Below are 21,959 nucleotides of genomic sequence, written 5' to 3' on the forward strand. Positions count from 1 at the left end.
CTGTGACAACCTATGGCATGAAATGAATCTAAATTCAAACGATCTCATGGATGTGGCTGTTGTGGTTCATGGTCATAGTGGCACCAGCTGCTGCAGTAAATGTGGCATATTCAATCAACTTTGACATAGTCCTTTTACATTTACCCGCTTTAAATGCATATTGCCCACCATGCACAGCTGCCCTAAAGCCACCGGGGTGTCGATGTCACTGGGGCTTGGACCCATCATCGATCCTTGCAGCTATATTTCTTTTTATCTTGTTTTGTATTGTTCTTAATTTCAATTTTTTTTAGTCAGTTTTAATGGTTAAAATAGTTTTGATTTAGTTTTTATCTTTTGAAAATCATTACTTTTCATTTGTATTTGTTTTAGTATAATTTAGTTTTTAATATCTGTTGTTTTCATTCCACTGCCCTGCGTCTTGTGTTTTTTAAAAGCAAAATGTAGTTCTGTGTGAATGGCCTGAATTGCCATTGAATTTTGCTTATGCTTGCAAAGCTTCTTCGCCAAGTACGCTCTTGCAGTGTTGCCATGTCCACTTATTATAGGCATCTTTAGGCTTGTAATTTTTTCCATATTAAGAGGTGAAGTGACAACTTAGTTCAGCTGAAGTGTGCACAGTGTGACCTTTGTGCCAGTGTCATAGTTAAGCAGAGAAAAGTAAGCTGTTAATGCAGTTAAAATGCTTTAACAGCTTTTTAACAACAGGGCAGGGTTGGCCAAGTTTCAATCACGGCCACCACGTCTACACCCTGAAGCAAACTTAAAACATTTTCGCTTTCAATTTTGAAGTATTTTATTGGCATGATTATTTTACGACATCCAATAAAACAATCACAAAAAAAAAGGAAAAAGTAATTACATATTTTTGAATTCTCATTATAAGAAGGATTATGAAATGATCTCACACTTATGGTGTAGTTGCACTTTAAATCTGTTCGCTTGCCATTGAATGTTTGATATGAGATTTTATAGCAGTGGTTCTCAACATGCAGCCCATCACAAATTTATTTTTTTAAATGTGAATTTATAAAATTTCAGTTTTACAATTTATTTTTGCATTAAAATTAAAATTCATTAAACAAATATAAGTTTGAACTATAATGTGTTTTTTGTTTGTTTGCTTTTTTTTGACATAGTTATTTTGTTGATCATATATTATTTGCAGACATGCACAGACCTACTGTACTGACACAATTACACAGTTAATGAACACTTACAAGTGCACGCTTTGGCAGAATCCCAACAGTCACAAGATCTGAAACTATGAATGATGGTTAAATCTGGCTTACATTGAGAGCTAGTAAATCAGAATGTCAAACTGATGTGAAAGAATCAGATGTCAATGAGCAAGATGCTATTTATTGAGATGGATCGATAAATAGCATCCTAATGTATGTATCCTTATCTTCCAGATGAGAGAGAGAAATATGGAAGGCAGCAGCAATGGCATCCTAGGCGGACCTGTTGGAGCGGTGTGCACACTGCAGGGGGTCCAATATGTCTGGCATACTGCTAATTTTAAGCAATTTGCCCGAAAGCAGAGCATCCATCATTTAACGTTATTGATATTAATTAAGTGGTAAAGCTCTGAGGTCTCTGACCAGCCTTTAAAAACTTTAATAACTTTAAAATGAATCTTCTGGCTCAACTAACTAGTAAACAGTCTCCTTACCCTTTGATCTCACTCGTCTCTCTCTGTCAGTTCATTTGTAGGACTCTCACAACATAGTCTTATATAATTGGTTTAATATTTGGGATAATAAAAATATTAAAAGAGCTTAAGAAAAATACTTTTGGACTTACAAAATTTTAACTGAGAATGATTTTTTTTTTTCTGTTTTCATTCCACTGCCCTGTGTCTTGTGTTTTTTAAAAGCAAAATCTAGTTCTGTGTGGATGGCCCGAATTGTTTTGCTTATGCTTGCAAAGCTGCTTCGCCAAGTACGCTCTTGCAGTTTTGCCATGTCCACTTATTAAAGGCATCTTAAGGCTTGTAATTTTTTCCATATTAAGAGGTGAAGTGACAACTTAGTTCAGCTGAAGTGTGCACATGACCTTTGTGCCAGTGTCATAGTTAAGCAGAGAAAAGTAAGCTAGTCAAAATGCTTGCACAACAGGGCAGGGTTGGCCAAGCTTCAATCACGGCCACCACGTCTACACCCTGAAGCAAGCTTAAAACACTTTCGCTTTCAATTTTGAAGTATTTTATTGGCATGATTATTTTACGACATCCAATAAAACAATCACAAAAAAAAGGAAAAAGTAATTACAAACATATTTTTGAATTCTCATTATAAGAAGCATTTTGAAATGATCTCACACTTATGGTGTAGTTGCACTTTAAATCTGTTCGCTTGCCATTGAATGTTTGATATGAGATTTTATTGCAGTGGTTCTCAACATGCAGCCCATCACACATTTATTTTTTTAAATGTGAATTTATAAAATAAATTTCAGTTTTACAATTTATTTTTGCATTAAAATTAAAATTATATATACTATAATGTGTTTTTTGTTTGTTTGTTTTTTTTGACATATACAATTATTTTGGTGATCATGTATTATTTGCAGACATGCACAGACCTACTGTACTGACACAATTACACAGTTAATGAACACTTACAAGTGCACGCTTTGGCAGAATCCCAACAGTATCTGTAGCAATTATTTTTTTGTAAATTTAGGGATCAAAATGGACAAATACGTTATTGGAGAAGAAAAATGTAATGAGGAACATACCAATGAACTCCTGTTTGAGTCTTTAACTCATCCCTCATCATTCACAAGATCTGAAACTATGAATGATGGTTAAATCTGGCTTACATTGAGAGCTAGTAAATCAGAATGTCAAACTGATGTGAAAGAATCAGATGTCAATGAGCAAGATGCTATTTATTGAGATGGATCGATAAATAGCATCCTAATGTATGTATCCTTATCTTCCAGATGAGAGAGAGAAATATGGAAGGAAGCAGCAATGGCATCCGAGGCGGACCTGTTGGAGCGGTGTGCACACTGCAGGGGGTCCAATATGTCTGGCATTATTCTCAGCCCATTTATTCAGGAATACACAGGTACAGGAAGAAACAAACACAGAAGATAGTGTTCATGTTCAAGCTTCCTCAGGGTTAGTAGTAACACACATGTTTTAAATACTTCCACATATGCTAACATGATGAATCTTCGTGTATTTACCATATTGACAATATATAGAGAAAAAACTGCAAAAATCTCCCAAAAACTTTGGGAGATATCACTGAACATTTATATAACAATAGCAAAAGTAAACTTTAAGTAAAATTTCCATCTATATTTTTGGTTTATTTATATAGACAAATCTGATATTATTTTACTCTTCAATCTGTTATTTAGCAGTTTAGATTTTTTAAGCATTTTTTAATGCTTAACTTACTTGCAGAAGACACTAACCAGGTTTATAATTCCAGTTGCGCAGATAGGGATTGTTGTAACACTGCGTTACAATGTGCCCTGCTATTCAATACAGTTACCAATACAATTGGCATAATTAACTTTGAATTTCTGTTGAGAAACCATGGGGAATAAAGACTGAGGAAGAACCTGAACATTTAGAAAATATTATTTCAAGAAATGTTTGCATTTGTACTGTCTCGTCTATTTGTCTCGTGTTCTGTGAGAGCTGTGAGTGGAGGGAGAGGAGTGTTTTCTTCAGCTTTGTGTTTCTCTGAATGTCTGAATATGTTTCTTCATCTGTTTTGACCAGTCCTGTATAGCTGTGTTTTGCAGAGTGTTCATTGTCAAACTACAAAATTATTTAAATTTGATTTTCTAAAACATTGCTATTATTTTATATGAAAAAATAATAAGTGACATTTGTAGAGCAGTATAATACATTTTGCAATACATCGACAGGAGACAAACTAGTGTGAAAGTAAATTCATGAAATAAAAATGTATATATTTGGTATATTCTTCAAACATTATCTGTCTTTAAGTATAGATCAGTTACTGCAGTGCAGAACAAAACACATTGATTATATTTTTCTTTTAAATTTTGAATCTATTCTATTAATTACTTCTTTTGAGCAGTTTCATTATGCTATATTTAGTTCATTATCCACATTCACTGAAGTATGGACATAATCTCATTTCAGATGTGTATTGTGTATCAGAATCCTTGTTAATTGCTTCATTAAATATATTTATCCAGACTCTTAGTAGCTTTTTTTTTTTTTTTAAAGAGTAATTTCTCCATTCATCTGGAATCTCGCCGGGCCCCTTATAGTTTTTTTAATAGATCTTTTCCAGATCTTCCTGGAATCTGCACACAAACCACTTCCAGTACGGCAGCTCAGAGAGATCTGGGGTGATACTCCATGAAGCATATTCAGGACCTCCTATTCCGTATTCCTTCCAGAGGACTGTATCATCTGAGCTGTTTGGATAGAAAGATCTATCACTGGCTACTGCTGATGTTGTTTCATTATAACTCCATCCATTCAGTCCAATATTACGATGAAAATGATCTCCAGTATGGACTTTGATTATGTTTGTGCAGATGGCTGCTCAGAAAGGACACTGAACCCAACAGCACTGACAGAGGTGATCAATCAGAAGCTCATCTGGTCTGTCTGTGTGTTCCAGCTTTACAGGAAAAGTTTCTGTACTGAATTCACTGTCTATGTCAGACATTATTGAAGGAAGTTCTTTCTTTATCACATCTTCTAGAAAGCTGAATTCAACATCCTCAAGATTCACTTCAGTGAGGTCATTTAGAGAGAATACCAGCACATCAGAGAGCTGTTGTGTGAAATGAATCAATCACAAATCAGCATCTCCATCAGTCTTTGTAACCTGTTCAATGGATTCTTGTGCTGCGTTTGTGATCTTTTGCTCCAGCAGGTCAAACACTGTCTTTGAATCTTTCAGTGATGAACTGACTGATTTAATCTCTGATGAAACTCTTGAAGTATTCTCTGGGATTGTTGTGCTATTGCTTCCTTTGAAGAGCCTTTGAGACGGGTAACCAAAACCTGAGGGTTTGATGTGATTGATGTGAATAGAGATGGCGAGGTTTCCCCCTTCAGAAACCCTGAGTGACTCAATCTCATCTTTAATGTCATCAACAGCAGCAATGCCTAAAAAATGCACTCCAGAGAACACGTCTCCACTGCTCTAGAGTCCAGTGACGGTGTGCTTTACACCACTGCATCCGACGCTTTGCATTGCACTTGGTGATGTAAGGCTTGGATGCAGCTGCTCGGCCATGGAAACCCATTCCATGAAGCTCTCTATGCACTGATCTTGAGCTAATCTGAAGGCCACACGAAGTTTGGAGGTCTGTAGCTGTTGACTCTGCAGAAAGTTGGCGACTCAGCATGCACTGACCCTGCTCTGTGATTTTACGTGGCCTCACACTTCGTGGCTAAGTTTCTGTTGTTCCCAATTGCTTCCACTTTTGTTATGATACCACTAACAGTTGACTATGAAATATTTAGTGGTGAGGAAATCTCACAAATGGACTTATTGCACAGGTGGCAATCTATCACGGTACCACACTTGAATTCACTGAGCTCCTGAGAGCGACCCATTCTTTCACAAATGTTTGTAGAAGCAGTCTGCATGCCTAGGTGATTGATTTTATACACCTGTGGCCATGGAAGTGATTGGAACACCTGAATTTGATGATTTGGACGGGTGTCCCAATACTTTTGGCAATATAGTGTATGTCTGTTGAAAACTGATTTTTTTTCAGGATGCTCTTCTTAAGAAGAGTCCTGACAACTTTCGTTTTTTAAAGATCTTGGGAAAACTTTCATATGTAACACTGTACACCCAAAGTGCTTTGCAATCATATCAGGGGTATCTCCTCATTCACTTGGATGATGCAACAGCAGCCACAGTACAACGGCGCCAGTGCGCTCACCACACACCAGCTGTATGTGGAGAGGAGAGAGAGTGAAAGAGACAATTCAATGGATGGGGATTATTAGGAGGCCATGATTGGTAAGGGCCAATGGAGGGAATTTGGCCAGGAAACACATAGCACACACATATTGTCACACATAGGATTTGGGTACACTGTAAAATCTTTTTTGTCAAGTTAACAGTAACTTACTGGCAACAATTATCCAGTAGTTGCTGTATTTCATACCACAATAAAATTACCGTAAAAATAACTACAGTAGTTTTAAGCATACTCTAAAATAAAGTACAGCATTATACTATTATTTTTATTATTATTATTTTAATTTTACTGTTATATATTCAATAACACAAATTATTGCTTCATATCAACAGCTTTATTTAGGTTTCATTACATTTCATAGCTGAACTTCAATAGAATATACAGATTTACCATGTTAACCATATTTCATCAATGAACAAAATACAATTATAACCATTTCAATAAAATCACAGTAATGCATTGTGCCAGTGGAAAATAAATGTTGGAAATATAAAAATTAAAGTTTGAAGAGTTTAAGAACTTAAAGGGTCAGTTCACCCAAAAATGAAAATTCTGTCATTAATTACTCACCCTCATGTCGATACACACCTGTAAGACCTTCGTTCATCTTCAGAACATAAATTAAGATATTTTTGATGAAATCAGATGGCTCAGAAAGGCCTCCATTGCCAGTAAGATAATTAACACTTTCAATGCCAAGAAAGCTACTAAAGTCGCTTTGATTGCCGGGTACAAGTCCTCTGCGTAGCTCGCATACTTGCGGGCTCAGCAGAAGTGCGCATCAAGGACGCATAGCGGCCACAAATGGGGCGATCGCAAGCACCTTCTATAACCTAAAATGGTAAAGGACATCATTTGGGACGCAGCCACTTATGACGTAACAAAGCCTCATTTACTGAAATCATGTGACTTTGCTCTGAACCACTGATCTGTAACAGAAGATTGGTAAAGCTTCAAAGCTTCATGAACCAGTGTTTTAAAATTACCCTTCACTAGACATTGTTGTATAAAGTATTCTCGTCACTTCATAACATTAAGGTTGAACCAATGTAGTCACATGAACTGTTTTAAATGTGTCTTTAGTAGCTTTCTGGGCATTGAAAGTGTAAATTATCTTGCTGTCAATGGAAGCCTCTCTGAGCCATCGGACTTCATCAAAAATATCTTAATTTGTGTTCTGAAGATGAACGAAGGTCTTACGGGTGTGGAACGACATGAGGGTGAGTAATTAATGACAGAATTTTCATTTTTGGGTGAACTAACCCTTTAAAACCAAAGGTTTTGTGAAGCATCTAACATGTCTAATCTAACATCATTTTATAGAAAAGAATATTTGACATTTTGATAATAAATCCTTCTGTAGGGACTCAAGGGTGAGGTTGATGATGATAGAATTTTAAGTTTAAAATAAATTATCTGTGGAAGGTCTGATTTGATTGAATTGAGGAAATTTAGACATTAAAAATAGGATTTTTTGTCACAGGCTGGTTAGCCTTGGCAGTTCCCTCATTGTATACTATAATTAAATCATTCTACAGCATGTATTCAAAATTAGCCATTGAGATGAAATTGGGATGTTAAAAAAGCCAAAACACATCTTATTAGAGTTATTTTTTTATCTTATACTTTAACTATATTTTTATTCAGGTAGAGGAAAAATAGTCACATATAGTATGATTTTCCTGTGTGATTGTTCTTATTAAAGTCTCACTGTTATAACAGTTAAACATTTCCTTTATTTGTTAGAATAATAAGCAGTTAGTGTAAAATAGAATATACAACACAAAATCAGTTAAGCAAAAAGCTAAATTAATCACATAAACCAGTATTAGAGATTGTGATAACTCCAGTTTACTAATTTGTTTTTAAATTTTTGGTTGCATTATGATCAAATTAAGAACAAATAAAAAATAACAATAAAAAAAACTATCTTTAAACCTTTGCATCTATTCTGTGAACACCTTCTTTTCTAAGGAGTTTTAATATGCTAAATTTAGTTTTTGCCACAGTCAAATAAGTGTGAAAAATAAATTCATTTCAAACTGTGTCTTGTGTATCAGGATCCTTATTCTTTATCTTGCCTCTAAATTATTATTATTTTTATATTTATTATAATAATTATCCAGACTCTCAATAGCTTCCTCTTGAGAGTATTTTCTCCATTCAGCTGGAATCTTGCCACTCCCCTGAAAGGTCTTTCCATAGTGCTTTTCCAGATCTTCCTGGAATCTGCACACAAACCACTTCCAGTACGGCAGCTCAGAGAGATCTGGGGTGATACTCCATGAAGCATATTTAGGACCCCCTTTTCTGTATTCCTTAAAGAGGACTGTATCATCTGAGCTATTTGGAAAGAAAGATCCATCACTGGCTACTGATGATGTACAGATGTTGATAGCTAGGTTTGTTGTTCCTCTGTAAATCCACCCATTCAGTCCATTGCAACGATGGAAAGGAACACTGTGATCTCCAGTATGGCCTTCGATTGTGTTTGTGCAGATGGCTGCACAGAAAGGACACTGAACCCAACAGCACTGACAGAAGTGATTGATCAGAAGCTCATCTGGTCTGTCTCTGTGTTCCAGCTTTGCTGGAAAAGTTTCTGTGCTGTATTTACTGCATATGGCAGACATTATAGAAGGAAGTTCTTTCATTATCATGTCTTCTAGGAAGCTGACTTCAACATCATCGAGATTCACTCCAGTGAGGTCATTTAGAGAGAATACCAGCACATCTGAGAGCTGTTGTGTGAAATGAATCAACCATGAATCAGCATCTCCATTGATCTCTTTAACGTGTTTGGTGGATTCATGTGCTGCGTTTGTGATCTTCTGCTCCAGCAGTTTAATGCTGTTTTCCATCTTGGGTCGAACACTATCTTCAAATCTTTCACTGATGTACTGACTGACTTCATCTCTGATAAAATTCTTGAAGTGTTCTCTGGGATTGTTAATGTAGGTCAAGCACGCTTTGAAATCCTGTTTTTCTGCCAGTCTCCTCAGGATGTGTTTCTCCAGGTTTGATCGGTTCCCATTTAGTGATTCACAGTTTGTCGTCATTTCATCTGCCAAATCTCTGGCAGTTTTTTTGTAGATATTCTGCTGAATGGACTCTTTAAGTTTATTACAAACAAATTCACCAAAAACAGCAGTTGATGTTGCTCCTTGACAGTATTTCTGGAATATCTTGTAGTATTCTTCACTCTTCCTCTCAGAATAGAGAACAGGATCATTGGCTTCCCTGAACATTGTGTGTTGGTCAGTGAATGTCTTGTTTGCTCTTTGACACATGAAAAGTACCAGATCCATGAAGAATTCACTCTTGAACACATATTTCACTTTTGGCCCTTCCTCATGCTTTGTTATTCTTGCCTTTATGTGATCTACAAGTTGTTGAATGCAGCTGTTGTTGTAGCCCATCTTTGCAATGTTATATGACTGAAATATTTTATCTGTGTGTTCAGCAATGTCTGTGATTAAGGATTGTATCTGGTATTCATCCTCTTTAGATAAAACAAGACCAATCATCTCTTTACCTCGTTTGTACGCATTTTTCAAAGGTGCTGCAATTCCACTGGATGTCTTTAACTTCACATATTCTGAATAGCTTGACAAACAGATCATATCTTTGTGCTTACTGCTCATTTTTATACAGTCTTTAGGAAGACTTGCATAAGTCTGAATGAGGATCTTTTTCACATCTCCTAATATGTCAATATCTTTGACTAAAGGAGCATCTCTGATGATCTCAGTTGTCTGTTGTTTCCAAAAGGAATCAAACTGTGATTTCAAGAACTTTTCATTATTTGCTTGTTCTTTGAATTTTAAGGCAAGTTCTTTGCTCTTTTCAAAGAGTGTGTTTTCATGATGTATCCTCTGATCATCCATCTCTTTCTTCAGGTGACGCTGCTGAAGAACTCCATTTAATTTCCTCTTAGTTTCTCTCACAATGTTTTCTTGAAGCTGTTGGATCTTTACCTCAAAGAAACCTTTCCACTGATTCAGTACAGCTGCGTCTCTGTCTTTCTTAAAGAAATCAGACATTGTCTTTTTCAATTCTTCACTTTTTGCATTTAGTTCTGTTTGAAGATCAGTTTCCTCAACATCATGAATTGCTTTATTTTCTATTTTGTTGTGAAGCTTGTTTTCAATTTCCAGCATGGCGCTCCGAAGGCTCCAGGTCCACTTGCTGTATTCAGTCTCTAGTTTCTTGTATGTTGCGATTTCCAGAGAATTTTTGAAGCTGAACACAAATTGTTCATTAAGCAAAGCCTCCCAGAGATCTTGAACACGGTCTCTCAGGTGTGTCAGCATTATGCCATCAGATTTTGAAGCATGTGTTAGAATAGTTTCCTTCAGTTCTTGAATGTTCTCGCAGTAGTTTGGGTTTGGTGGTGCCATGGGTGGGCTGCCCTCCCAGAGCTGAGCAAAATACTTCACATCTTTCTGTACATCAAACTCAATCACATCCCTGAATCCTTCTGCATCACAGACTTCCTCTTTAGCAGCAATTTTTGTCATTTCATCCAATTTCTCCTGCAGTTTTCTCCTTCCCTCCATGTTTTTCTCTCCAGCTGTGATATCTGAGACATTCTGATGCACAAACATGCAGCTCGGGTTCAATCTGACATTCTTCATCCTCATGAAGGCCTGAACAACAATCTGAAGAATGTCCTGCATCTCAGATGGGTTTTCTCCAAAGATGTTGATCAGGGTCATATTTCCAAGACCAACAACAAATGTGGCCATTTCATTGTCACGAGATGTTGTTGACCTTCCAGCCAGTTCTGGTGCTCGAAGTCCTTCAGTATCAACAACCAGAATGTAGTCAAACTTCAGCTCTGTTTTCATCTCTTCTGACACTTTGACCAGCTGCATGAAAGCTCCTCTGGTGCATCTGCCAGCACTGACGGCAAACTGCAGTCCAAACATGGCATTCAACATGGTGGATTTCCCAGAGCTCTGAATCCCTAAAATTGACAGTACAAAGACTTTCTGGTCTCCCAGTTTCTTAACAAGTTCATCTAGAACAGCAGTGACCCATGTGAGAGGAACATGAGCAGCATCTCCATCCATCAGCTCCATTGGAAATCCAGAGATCATCATCTCTGCTGCAATACTTGAGAGAGAACAAAAGTCAAACTGCAGATTGTCTTTCTTGTTCTTCATCACAGTTGACCACGATTCATAGATCTGACCAAATTCTCTCAGGATGTGCTCCAAGCCAAAGTTTGTTTTATTGATTTGCTCTGTTATGTTTTCAAGGTTTGCTTGTTCAGTCCTTAGTAGTTCATCAGGAGCCTTTTTCAATTCTAAGACTTTATTCCATTTCACACCATATTCCTTGTGAAGTCCACAGAGCTTCTCTGAAGTGAAGTCATCCAACAGGTTCATCATCCATCTGAGGAAATAGGTTTTTTCATTTTCTCTCTTCGATTTCATTTTATCAATAAATGTCCTCATAAACTCACTCAATCCTTTGGCCACTTGCTTTTCTCTTATTTCTCTCATGTTCTTCTGTTTGGTATTTTTGTCATCTTCTAGATTTTCTCCTTCTAGATGACGCAGCTCTTTGTTGATTTTACACCAGTCATGCCACAGTTTCCCCTGACAGGGCAGGTTTGTTTCCTTCACTGTTGATGGATCTTTTCCTCTCAGTAATCCCATGATCTGGACCGCTGCCTCTTTTCCTCTCCGACACTCTGGATCCTCCTCATCTACTCTGATTCCTGTGTGTTCGGTCACATCTTCAAGTTTGAAGGTCTTTTTCTGCTCAGTAAAACTCACTCTGATCATCTCCCTTATCTGATTAGAAACATCAGATTGGTTTTTGTCCAAAAGACCAACTACGAATTTTCCATCCCCCAGTTCAGTTTCATCAGAGTCATTGTCAGTGAGCAGACAAATGAGAGGTTGAGGAGATTTAAAGAGTGATCTCACCAAACCCTGGTTCTGGTTCTTCTGTCCAAAATCAGGTAAGAAGAGGACATTTACTGTAGACATACTGGTCAGAATCTCAAATTGTTTCTCATTGTCTGCTGCATTACCATGAAGATTACAGAAAGCAACACAGTCATCAAATAAATCCGTCTTTTTCCCAGAAGGGCAGTACCAGGCGATCTCCACCACTCCATCCATCAGTAATCTGGTTCTGCTGCTGCCTGAGCAGTTCCTGTGGAAGAACATCTGGTGTTTCTCATTGATGAGGCCGTTCATCAGCTGAGACTTAGATGAAGACACTGAGCCAAACCTGAAGAAAGCCACCATTGGAGTCTCAGTTTTGTAGACCGGTTGAGTTTGACTGATGATCTCATTGTTGGTGTTCTTCTTCTTCCAGCTCTTGTTGATTTGTCTAAATGTCCAGAGAGGAAACTCAATCTGTTGTGTGAATGGATCAGGAACAAGCAGAGGCAGTGAATACTGACACTGTGAGAGTTTAGTCACCATCAGCTGCTTCAGGAAACCATCAGCACAATGAAACACGGCCATCTGAACATCCATTGGGTGAATATCAGGGTGATTTTCTTCAGGGTTGTAGTTTGCACCCTCTTTCTCACATTCTTTCTTAGTAGTAAGTGTTCCTTGGTGGTATTTTTTTCTTTGTTTTATGACTGTGTATCTTGCTCTGTAGTCCATGTTTATCAGCTTTTTTAGGAATGAGTTCACCAGTTCATTCTCTTCCCGTGGCTCCTGAAATGAAGACTTGGTGATTTGAAGAATGTCTGCTGTTCTTATTTCATCTTGAAGACTTTGTGTCAAGTCTAGTCTATGGTAGAGTTTGTTTAACTCTTCTTTGCGCTTTGGTCCAAACTTTGGCTTTTGGCAAGTTTCATCTCTCTGTTAATAAATACATGAACACAATGAAATGTAAAAACGTTTTAAATGGTGGTTTCAAATATTGTACAACTACACCTTATATAAACTAAACCAAAAAATAAACTAAACCAAATAATAATAATAATATAAGTGGACTTAAAGAGGACTCTGAGTGGTCTGAATGCTGTCAGTTTGTGGGATCTTTCAAGATGAGTCTGAGATCATTTGATCTTTTGAGGTGCTCACAGATGCATGATATATCAGCCCAAAACTGAAAATGAGTGCTCAAATCAGTGGCGTAGCCATGAGGGGGCCCCAGATATCTGATCACTTAAAAGGATTAAAAAAATTGTTGATTTGTTACTCTGACGTTAATTTGTTACACTGATGCATGCTGCACGCGACTGTCGCAATGCGACAGTCGTTTTAAGACTTATTGGTTTGATTATTTCACGTGTTGTGTGTAGCCTTGTGTGCTGTCATTATCTTTGCGTTTTAGAGTTCATTATGTGATGAGTGACAATAGGCGCGTTTCCACCATCGGGACGAATGTGTCATGATCACCAGTTGAAGTGCCCTGGTTAGCCACCAGAGGGCACTCCACCCCGGAATATTGCCTCACTATCTCGGACTCCATTTTCCATAACCCACTTCCCGGACTCGTTATCATTTCATTGCACCCAGCTGTCTTATGTTCTTGAGTTATGTTATTAGTGTCTGTCTATTTATACTGAGTTTGTTTCTGCTTTTGGTATCTAGGTTTGATCTATTGCCACCTGTTTTACTGTGCACTCTGTTTTGGTTTTTGTTTTCTTGTTTTATGTATGGACTGTATTTATGGATTTGGACTCTTTCCTGGCTGTACTACGATTTTGGATTGCCCTTATTAAAGCTGCACTTGGATCTTACCTGCAGGTCTTAGAGCATACATGACAGAATGGTTCTCATTGCGTAAATGTTCATTCCGTGGTGATTCGGGCCAGCTGATACAGTTACGGTTTCATTTTTTACTGTGGTGCTGATATCGGCTGCTCTTTGGAATGTAATACAAAAGCTTCAGTCGATGCCTCGGGTTACTGATGAAATGAGATGTAAATATGACCACGTTATGGAGGATGATCAGATATTTCTTTTAATTTTATTGTTGATTTGAGTTTAAATCGCTCAAATAGAGGGCTTAGCCAGCTAGAGAGAAACTGGCAGCCAGGCAACAGATCAGTGACCAATCCTGTATGCTGACGTTAATTCACGTATTCTACCAGCATGATTCTACCTGCATGAGAATTCCGGTCCAAGAACGGTTTGTAATTATGCCATGCCATGCAGGCTCCATTGGAAACACAATTGGATCCGTTCCAATGGTGGAAAAGCGGCTAACGTAAGCGGCAACCGAGGCTTCCCGTTTCCAGGACGTGCATCTCAATGCAATGAAATCCGGTGTGCGCTCGGGTTCACTAGATAGGCTACTCTCCATTCATTTTAACCAATAAAAAGTCATCAGAGAATCAAGAACCTCTATGACTGCAGCACACACAGCTTTCTTCTTGTTATAGTTCATCCGAGTCGGTTTCTGTGGTGTTATTTCCTTTCGCTCAGATACTGTCTGCGCGCACTCAAACTTGTTCTGTGTGCAGTAAATCAAACATGCTTTTTTTTTCTCTAGAATTGTATTCTCTCCTGGATTTAATGTTGTCAGAAGTTATCACCCATCAAACTTCCACGATTGAGTGTTAAAATAAATTGTAAAGAAATTAAAGGTGCAATATGTAATATTTTTGCAGTAAATTATCTAAAAACCATTAGCCCAATGTCATATATTTTGTTCACTTGAGTACTTACAATATCCCAAATGTTTTCAACTATTTGTTCACAAGTTCACCTGCCCATTCTGTCTGAATGGTTACTGGTAAAACAAACTTTGCTTGCTGTCCTTGAAGGAGACTCAAGGTGGCTTGAGCTCCGAGTTAAACCCCCCTATAACAGTACTGCATAGTGGGAGAATAAGAGAAATAGAGGAGGAGGGAGGAGGAGGGATCCAGCTATCCAGCCATCCAGCCATGACACAAGCCATCCAGCATTTAATATGATATTCTAAAATCAGTCGAGCTTAATGCAGTGTGTGCAACAAGTGTTTCACATCAGCTGCTGAGCGAACGCAGAGAGTAATGTTATAACATAATTTTCAGCACACTCAAATGTATCTAATATGATAAACAGAGCTGTGTTATCTCACACTTATGACTGGAAAAGCAGAAGCAGCGTTGGCGACTGTGGCATAATAAAAGTCCCGCTGCTCGTGAGGCGTGTGTTGCTCAATCGCTCCAGCTCCTCGTTCAGCTCCACAACACTCAGTCCTGCTCTGCTTCATATTACAGTAATATTAATAATCACATCCATGAACATGATTTCTGAGTCTTATCCCTATTCTTTTACAACGTTCGTTGAGGTGAAGACCACATGTCCCAAATTTCCGCGCTCAAACTTGGCGTCATCAAGCTACGCCTTTGTTTTGAATAGGCCTCTAGGGACCTCTAGTGGACAGAAATCTTACATACTGCACCTTTAAGTGTCCGAGTATTTTTTTATGTATTAACTCCATGTACAAATTATAGATAGCATTTTCAAACATACTTTAGTCAGCCAGCTCTCTAGTTATTTTTATTATTTAATTGTTTTTTTTGTTTTTTTTACTTAATTTAGCCTATACAGATGCTTAAGCAACTAGTTAAAATACCCTAAAATAAAGTGTTACCTGAATTCCCTTTATAGGGACATTCTAAAACACTTAACGTGAAAACAGCTTAACGTGGCTTAATGTACTAAGAGAGTGATATTAAATGACCAAACTCCGTAAACATAATACTAATAAACAATACTATGTACAAAGCAGATGAGCCCAGAATATGCACGCAATTCGTTAAATTACACATTTAGTGTTTTTCTCCCACAGAAAACTGTTAAAAAGAAAACGCTTAATGTCGCTTAATGTAACCAACTATGTGATATTAAAAGATCAAATTCTGCACAAACCATTTTTCTGTATAGTAGCTTTATTAGTGTAGTGTTTACTGAGTTTGTTCTGTTAATGTCACTGTCTTTGTACATTAAAGGTGCCCTAGAACTTTTTTTTAAAAGATGTAATATAAGTCTAAGGTGTCCCCTGAATGTATGTGTGAAGTTTCAGCTCAAAATACCCCATAGATTTTTTTAAATTCATTTTTTTTAACTGCCTAATTTGGGGCATAATTAGAAATGAGCCGATTCAGGGTGTGTGGCCCTTTAAATCTGGTGCTCCACGCCCCAAGAGCTCGCGCTTGCCTTAAACAACATAAAAAAAGTTCAAACAGCTAATATAACCCTCAAAATGGATCTTTACTGATCTTTACGCTGTAGCGTTAGGGGCGGCGCCACGCTTGATGCGTCATCGACAGTTATATATGTGTTTCAGCAATACATTTGTAACATTTATAAAGTGTTTAGAAAGAATTCTCAGAATTTACTTTACAGGGACTTTAAGTGTTTTAAAAGCAGAATGTCCCAGTAACGGTCTGATCATTATAGGTCAATGTCAGCAGGAGAGAAATGAAAATGACTCAGGGAATTTATGACTGGATAATCTGCTTTTTTTAGAATGGAGATCACGGTTCTCCCACGATTCGGAAAGCAAAACATTACACAATCAAACAAAATTAATGGATATGTAGGTCTAAATTACTTGAGGTTCTGACAAAATGTTTTATTTATGTTCAGAATTAGTCTTTATAATTGCCTAAAACGTTATAGATGAGTCTATTACATATTTTTTTATTAATTAAAAAAATTCATCATGTAAAAATAATTTGAAATTAATTAATGAAATAGCTACATTTTAACTGCAGTCCCTGGTCGCCACCTACTGGCATAATAACAGATTCAATGTTTATTAGTTTCAGAGGTCGTCTAATCATTTGGATCGCGGCTACAGTGGATAAACTTTTATCCAAATACTTTCCCTTAACAAAAACACATAAAAATGTATATATATATATATATATATATATATATTGATTTATTTGATTTGCTGCATTAAGTTTATATATATATATATATATATATATATATATATATATATATATATATATATATATATATATATATATATATATATATATATATATATAAACTTAATGCAGCAAATCAAATAAACTTTGTTAATTATCAAGCCTTACCTGTAGAGGTAAGGGCTGTGAAGAGGCTGTTTGGGTGCTGCACATTTTCATGTTCTCAATTTCTTTTCTTCTGTCTTCTTCATAGTTCACTGGCTTTAGTCTTTTTGTTTCATCTTGCTTCTGTTGTTCTATTAACTTAATTCTGTCTTCATAGATTTTACACTGTTGTTCTTTCTGTGATTTCTCATACTGGATTTCTTTTGTCAGTATCTCTTCTTGTTTGATCCAATCTAGTTTTTCTTCCTTCCACTTCCTCCTCTCATCTTGCATCGGTTTTAGCATTTCGTCATGACATTTTTGCATTTTCTCCTCTCTTTCATTTATCTTTTTTCTGTATTGTTTTTTATGTTCAGTGAATTCATCCTTTCTTCTATCTGTGCCAAGATATTGTCTTTCCTCCTCCATCATTAACTTCATCTTTTCTATTTCTGATTTATGTTTGGCCTGAAGCCATTCTCTCTCTCTTTCTAATCTTTCTGTCTCTCTTTTTATTTGATCTGTCTTTTCTTTAAGTCTAAAAGATTCATCCAACACTTTTTGTTCTTTCTCCCTTCTTTTCTCAAATTCTTGTTCTCTTCTCAGTCTTTGTTCTTGTTTCTTTGTCTCCCAGTTCCTTTGCTCTGTTTTGTTTTGCTCTTCATTCTCTTGAAGTTCTTCTTCTCCTCCCAATCTTTGCTCTTGTATCTTTATCTTTATCTTTAAGTTATTTTGGTCTGTTTTGTATTGTTCTTCAATCTCTCCAAGTTCTTCTCTTCTTAGTCTTTGTTCTTGTTTCTTTGTCTCCCAGTTCATTTGCTCTGTTTTGTATTGTTCTTCAATCTCTCGAAGTTGTTCTTCTCTTCTCAGTCTTTGCTCTTGTATCATTTTCTCCCAATTCTTTTGGTCGGTTTTGTATTGTTCATCAATCTCTCGAAGTTTTTCTTCTTTTCTTCGTCTTTGCTCTTGTATCTTTGTCTGCAGTTTCCTTTGGTAAGTTTTGTATTGTTCTTCAATCTCTCTAAGTTGTTCTTCTCTTCTCAGTCTTTGTTCTTGTTTCTTTGTCTCCCAGTTCATTTGCTCTGTTTTGTTTTGTTCTTCATTCTCTTGAAGTTCTTCTTCTCTTCTCAATCTTTGCTCTTGTATCTTTATCTTTATCTTTAAGTTATTTTGGTCTGTTTTGTATTGTTTTTCAATCTCTCGAAGTTCGTCTCCTCTCAGTCTTTGTTTTTTTATCCTTTTCTCCCAGTTCTCTTGTTCTGAATTGATTTTGGATTTGTATTGTTCCTCAATCTCTTGAAGTTCTTGTTGTCTTCTCAGTCTTTGCTTGTGTATCTCTGTCTCCAAGATAATTTCCATTTTTGTTTCTTTTTGAGGTCTCTCCATCTTTCTGAACATTTTACAAGTGTAGTAACTCCCTCCATTTACTGCCACCATGTCACTGATTTTCTGCAGTAGAGTAGACACCTGTGAATGGTCACTTGTCTCATTATTGTTGAATACATGGTATCTGTTTCCGCACCATTCAATGAGATTCATCAAAGCAGATCCAGGATTTTCCAGGTATTTTTCAATTGTTTTATTCTTCAGATCATCTCCTCTGGTGAAGAGCACCATTGTATACATAAAGGAGTTTTCACCAAACATTTGTTGAATTGTCTTGACAGCATTTTCCTCCTCCTGAGTAAATCGTCCCACTGGTATCAGTAACAGGAACACATGTGGTCCTGGCAGTATCATTGAGATGTAGTCGGTTATTTTTCTCTGGACCTCTTCATGACTAAGTTTAGTATTAAACAGTCCTGGAGTGTCAATCACAGTAATGTGTCTGCCATCTATCTCAGCCGTCCCTCGCTGACACTCTCTAGTAACTGAATTGTGAGACTGTTCTGCTTTAAATGCATCTCTCCCTAAGATGGTGTTTCCTGTTTCACTCTTTCCAACTCCAGTTTTTCCCAACAAGATGATCCTTACATCATCTGAAACTTCTGTTGAATCTGAAGAGGAGAAAGTCAAGACAAGTCATCTTTAATTATATCGCTTTTTACAATGCAGATTGTTTCAAAGCACCTTTAGAGTGATAGCAGGAATATAATTTTGGCTGTACGACAACTCTAGAAAAAAAACAGTGTTATTGTCCAGCTTAAGTAAGTTGAATATTGATTCATTTCCATTGTAAAAATTATTTAGTTAATTTATCTATATAGCAGCTCTGGACAAATGAGTGATGATCAGTAAAATATTGTTAAATATTAAGTGTCCCCAACTAAGCATGCCAGAGGTGACAGAATGGAGAAAAAAAACATTTAATGACATTCATTAATGTAATGATAAATTATATTATATACCATGATACAGCAAGAGTTTGCATTATTCACATCTGTCAGTTTTGACCAACAAAAAGTTGGAGTTTTCAGTAGCTAAGCCTTTGTGTAAAGATGGACATTTTTTAGCATGTCTTTGGAATTATATGAAATTATAACACTTTACAATAAGAGTCCATTTGTAACATTAAATAGCTAGGTTTAATAAAAATATTGTTGATTGTTAATTTTAACATTTACATTTTAAAGTCATCTCTTACATTAGTTAATGCACTATGAAATAACATGAATGATCAAGGAGGTATAATTAGTATGTTTTATATTTAAAACCTTATATTTAAAACAATAAACATTTTGCCTTTTTTAATTTAAAGAAAACAAATGTAAGAGTTAAAAATGAACAATATTGCTGCTCAAACTGTGTATAAACAATTTTTTAAATATTTTTTTTTTGCTCCTATTGTATTTTGCAATTAATTGTACTTTTACTTTCAATACTTAAGTATGTTTAATATATATATATATATATATATATATATATATATATATATATATATATATATATATATATATATATATATACTTTCCCTTTCAAAAGGGAACTCATCGCTGCGTAAAAAAAACGAGGGGAACCGCCTCCTTGGGAACTGGTGTCTGAAACACATATCCAATCTCTGCAATATCATATTGACCAGTGACAGCTCATGACATCATAATGATGCAACCCGAAAGTATATAAGGGGCGCCTAGATAACATCTCAGGTTACGTATGTCACCATGGTTCCCTGAGAACAGGGAACGAGACACTGCATTTACCACATATGGGGAACATCACACATGAACCGGTGTCTGAAAGCCAAGTATCAAATCTCTCCAATCCTATTGGCACGTCATCAGAGTGCAACATATATAGGAGTGCCTAGAGAACCAGTCAGTATCTTTTTGTCTTTCTGGACTGTTTTGTCTGATCACGATTTCATCAAATCCGGTAAGGTAATCTTTATTATGCCTTACAAACATTTCAGAGAATGTGCCCACCCATGTCCCAGGTTTTTGACACTTGGTGATGATATCTTAACGTATGAGGGACTGTTCAGCAGGCAGCCCAAGAGTATGGCAAGGAACGCAGTGTCTCATTCCCTATTTTCAGGGAACCATGGTTACATACGTAACCTGAGACTTTCCCTTTCGAAAGGTCAACCCTACACTGCATTTACCACATATGGGGAACGATATACTCACGCCGCCATGCTTGAGGGGAGTGCATGCCACAAATGGCTAGACAAACATAAATAGCAGTTTCACAAGAAATGTTCTTGTGAACAAAAAAGTAATAGTTCTACATAGCATAGAAAAATTCATAACACAACAGCCTTGTCAAGACCAACTTGTGAGAACGTCTCAGGATACACATGAATAGGGAACGAGATGCTGCATTGAACGCAATTGGAACGCCTCTGCTTGATTGCGTCATGAAGCACTCGTGAAATCTCGTACAGCTAAGCGATGCAGCGTCTCATTCCCTATTCAGGGAACCAGGGGCCGCCATACTTTCTTGTCTCCTGGAACCTCTCGACGACCGATGTAACTGAGTCGCTGAAGAGGCCAACAGGAGACAGTGGCGCGTCCATGAAGATGTTCTTATCTTTCTCCTTTATATCAGAAAGGTTTAGTCATAAATGCCTCTCCGTGGCCACCAGGGCTGCCAGAGAACTGCCTACTGACTTGGCCGTCTCCTTGATGGCCTGGAGAGATAAATCAGTCACTTTTCTAAGCTCTTAGATGGTCTCGAATGTCGCTTCCCCGCTATTATCAATTTCCCCCAGCAGGTCGGCTTGATAAGCCTGTAATATAGACATTGTGTGAAGGCAAGCCGCTGCCTGACATGCTGCCGTGTAAGCTTTGCCCACCAGCACTGATGTCGATGGTGGTCTGGTGGGCAGCATCGGAGATTTCAGGGACGATGCAGACTCAGGAGAGAGATAGCTCGCAAGTGTCTTTTCTACCCGAGGCATCGCCCCATAGTGTTTCAGCCCCACAATGTTACTGTATGTTGACATTTTGGGGCTGAACACACAATACTGCACTGGCCTCTGCCACAACCTCGACACCTCGGTGTGGAGGTCGGGAAAGAACGGCAGTCCCGACGCTGAGGTAGTGACCAAGCAGGGAGGAAGCACTCATCTACTTTACTTTTCATTCTCGCTTCGCTCCTCTCCATGGGCCATTCAATTTTTTAATTCTCCACAGCCCTAGTTACTACCTCTAAAAGCTCCTCATATGCTGGAGATGAGGATGGCGAGTCCTCTTCTCCAGCCTCGACGCTCACCACATCCACCTCCTCAGAGCTGGATAGATGCCGATGCCTCTCTCCGAGGGGAATATATATACAGTGTATATATATATATATATATATATATATATATATATATATATATATATATATATATATATATATATATATATATATATATACAGTATATATATCGATAGCTTCCTGGGCATGCTTAGCTCCCAGACAAACAACACGCATCTCGTTTGTATCCCCACCCGTGATGAAACAGGGCAGGGATGAACACACTTGACGAACTGCTGTTTCTCCGCCATAATACGTGTCTTTATATATATATATATACAGTGTATATATATATATATATATATATACAGTGTATATATATATATATATA

General features: G+C 37.2%; 2 protein-coding genes and 1 long non-coding RNA gene across 3 annotated transcripts in view; 1 reads left to right on the forward strand and 2 right to left on the reverse strand.

Moving 5' to 3' along the window:
- The window catches only part of si:rp71-80o10.4 (uncharacterized protein LOC100307105 homolog), a 123,312-nt gene that overhangs the window by 57,474 nt on the left and 43,879 nt on the right, over nt 1-21,959 (reverse strand). The window lies entirely within an intron of this gene.
- LOC137008706 (uncharacterized) overlaps nt 1-21,959 on the forward strand; it is an 86,556-nt gene that overhangs the window by 26,040 nt on the left and 38,557 nt on the right. Inside the window, exon 3 of the long non-coding RNA XR_010892803.1 lies at nt 2,950-3,077. This is a non-coding gene — a long non-coding RNA (uncharacterized lncRNA). The remainder of the gene's footprint in view (nt 1-2,949; nt 3,078-21,959) is intronic.
- Nucleotides 4,803-21,959, reverse strand: part of LOC137009704 (interferon-induced very large GTPase 1-like) — a 53,729-nt gene continuing 36,572 nt past the window's right edge. Inside the window, exons 8-12 of the mRNA XM_067372148.1 lie at nt 18,313-18,945; nt 16,973-18,018; nt 8,031-12,785; nt 5,860-5,917; nt 4,803-5,119 (exon numbers count right to left, since the gene is read on the reverse strand). Of these exons, the coding sequence (XP_067228249.1) occupies nt 4,803-5,119; nt 5,860-5,917; nt 8,031-12,785; nt 16,973-18,018; nt 18,313-18,945 (6,809 nt within the window). The remainder of the gene's footprint in view (nt 5,120-5,859; nt 5,918-8,030; nt 12,786-16,972; nt 18,019-18,312; nt 18,946-21,959) is intronic.

Source organism: Chanodichthys erythropterus, chromosome 20 (assembly GCF_024489055.1).
Source record: "Chanodichthys erythropterus isolate Z2021 chromosome 20, ASM2448905v1, whole genome shotgun sequence".
Lineage (NCBI taxonomy): Eukaryota > Metazoa > Chordata > Actinopteri > Cypriniformes > Xenocyprididae > Chanodichthys > Chanodichthys erythropterus.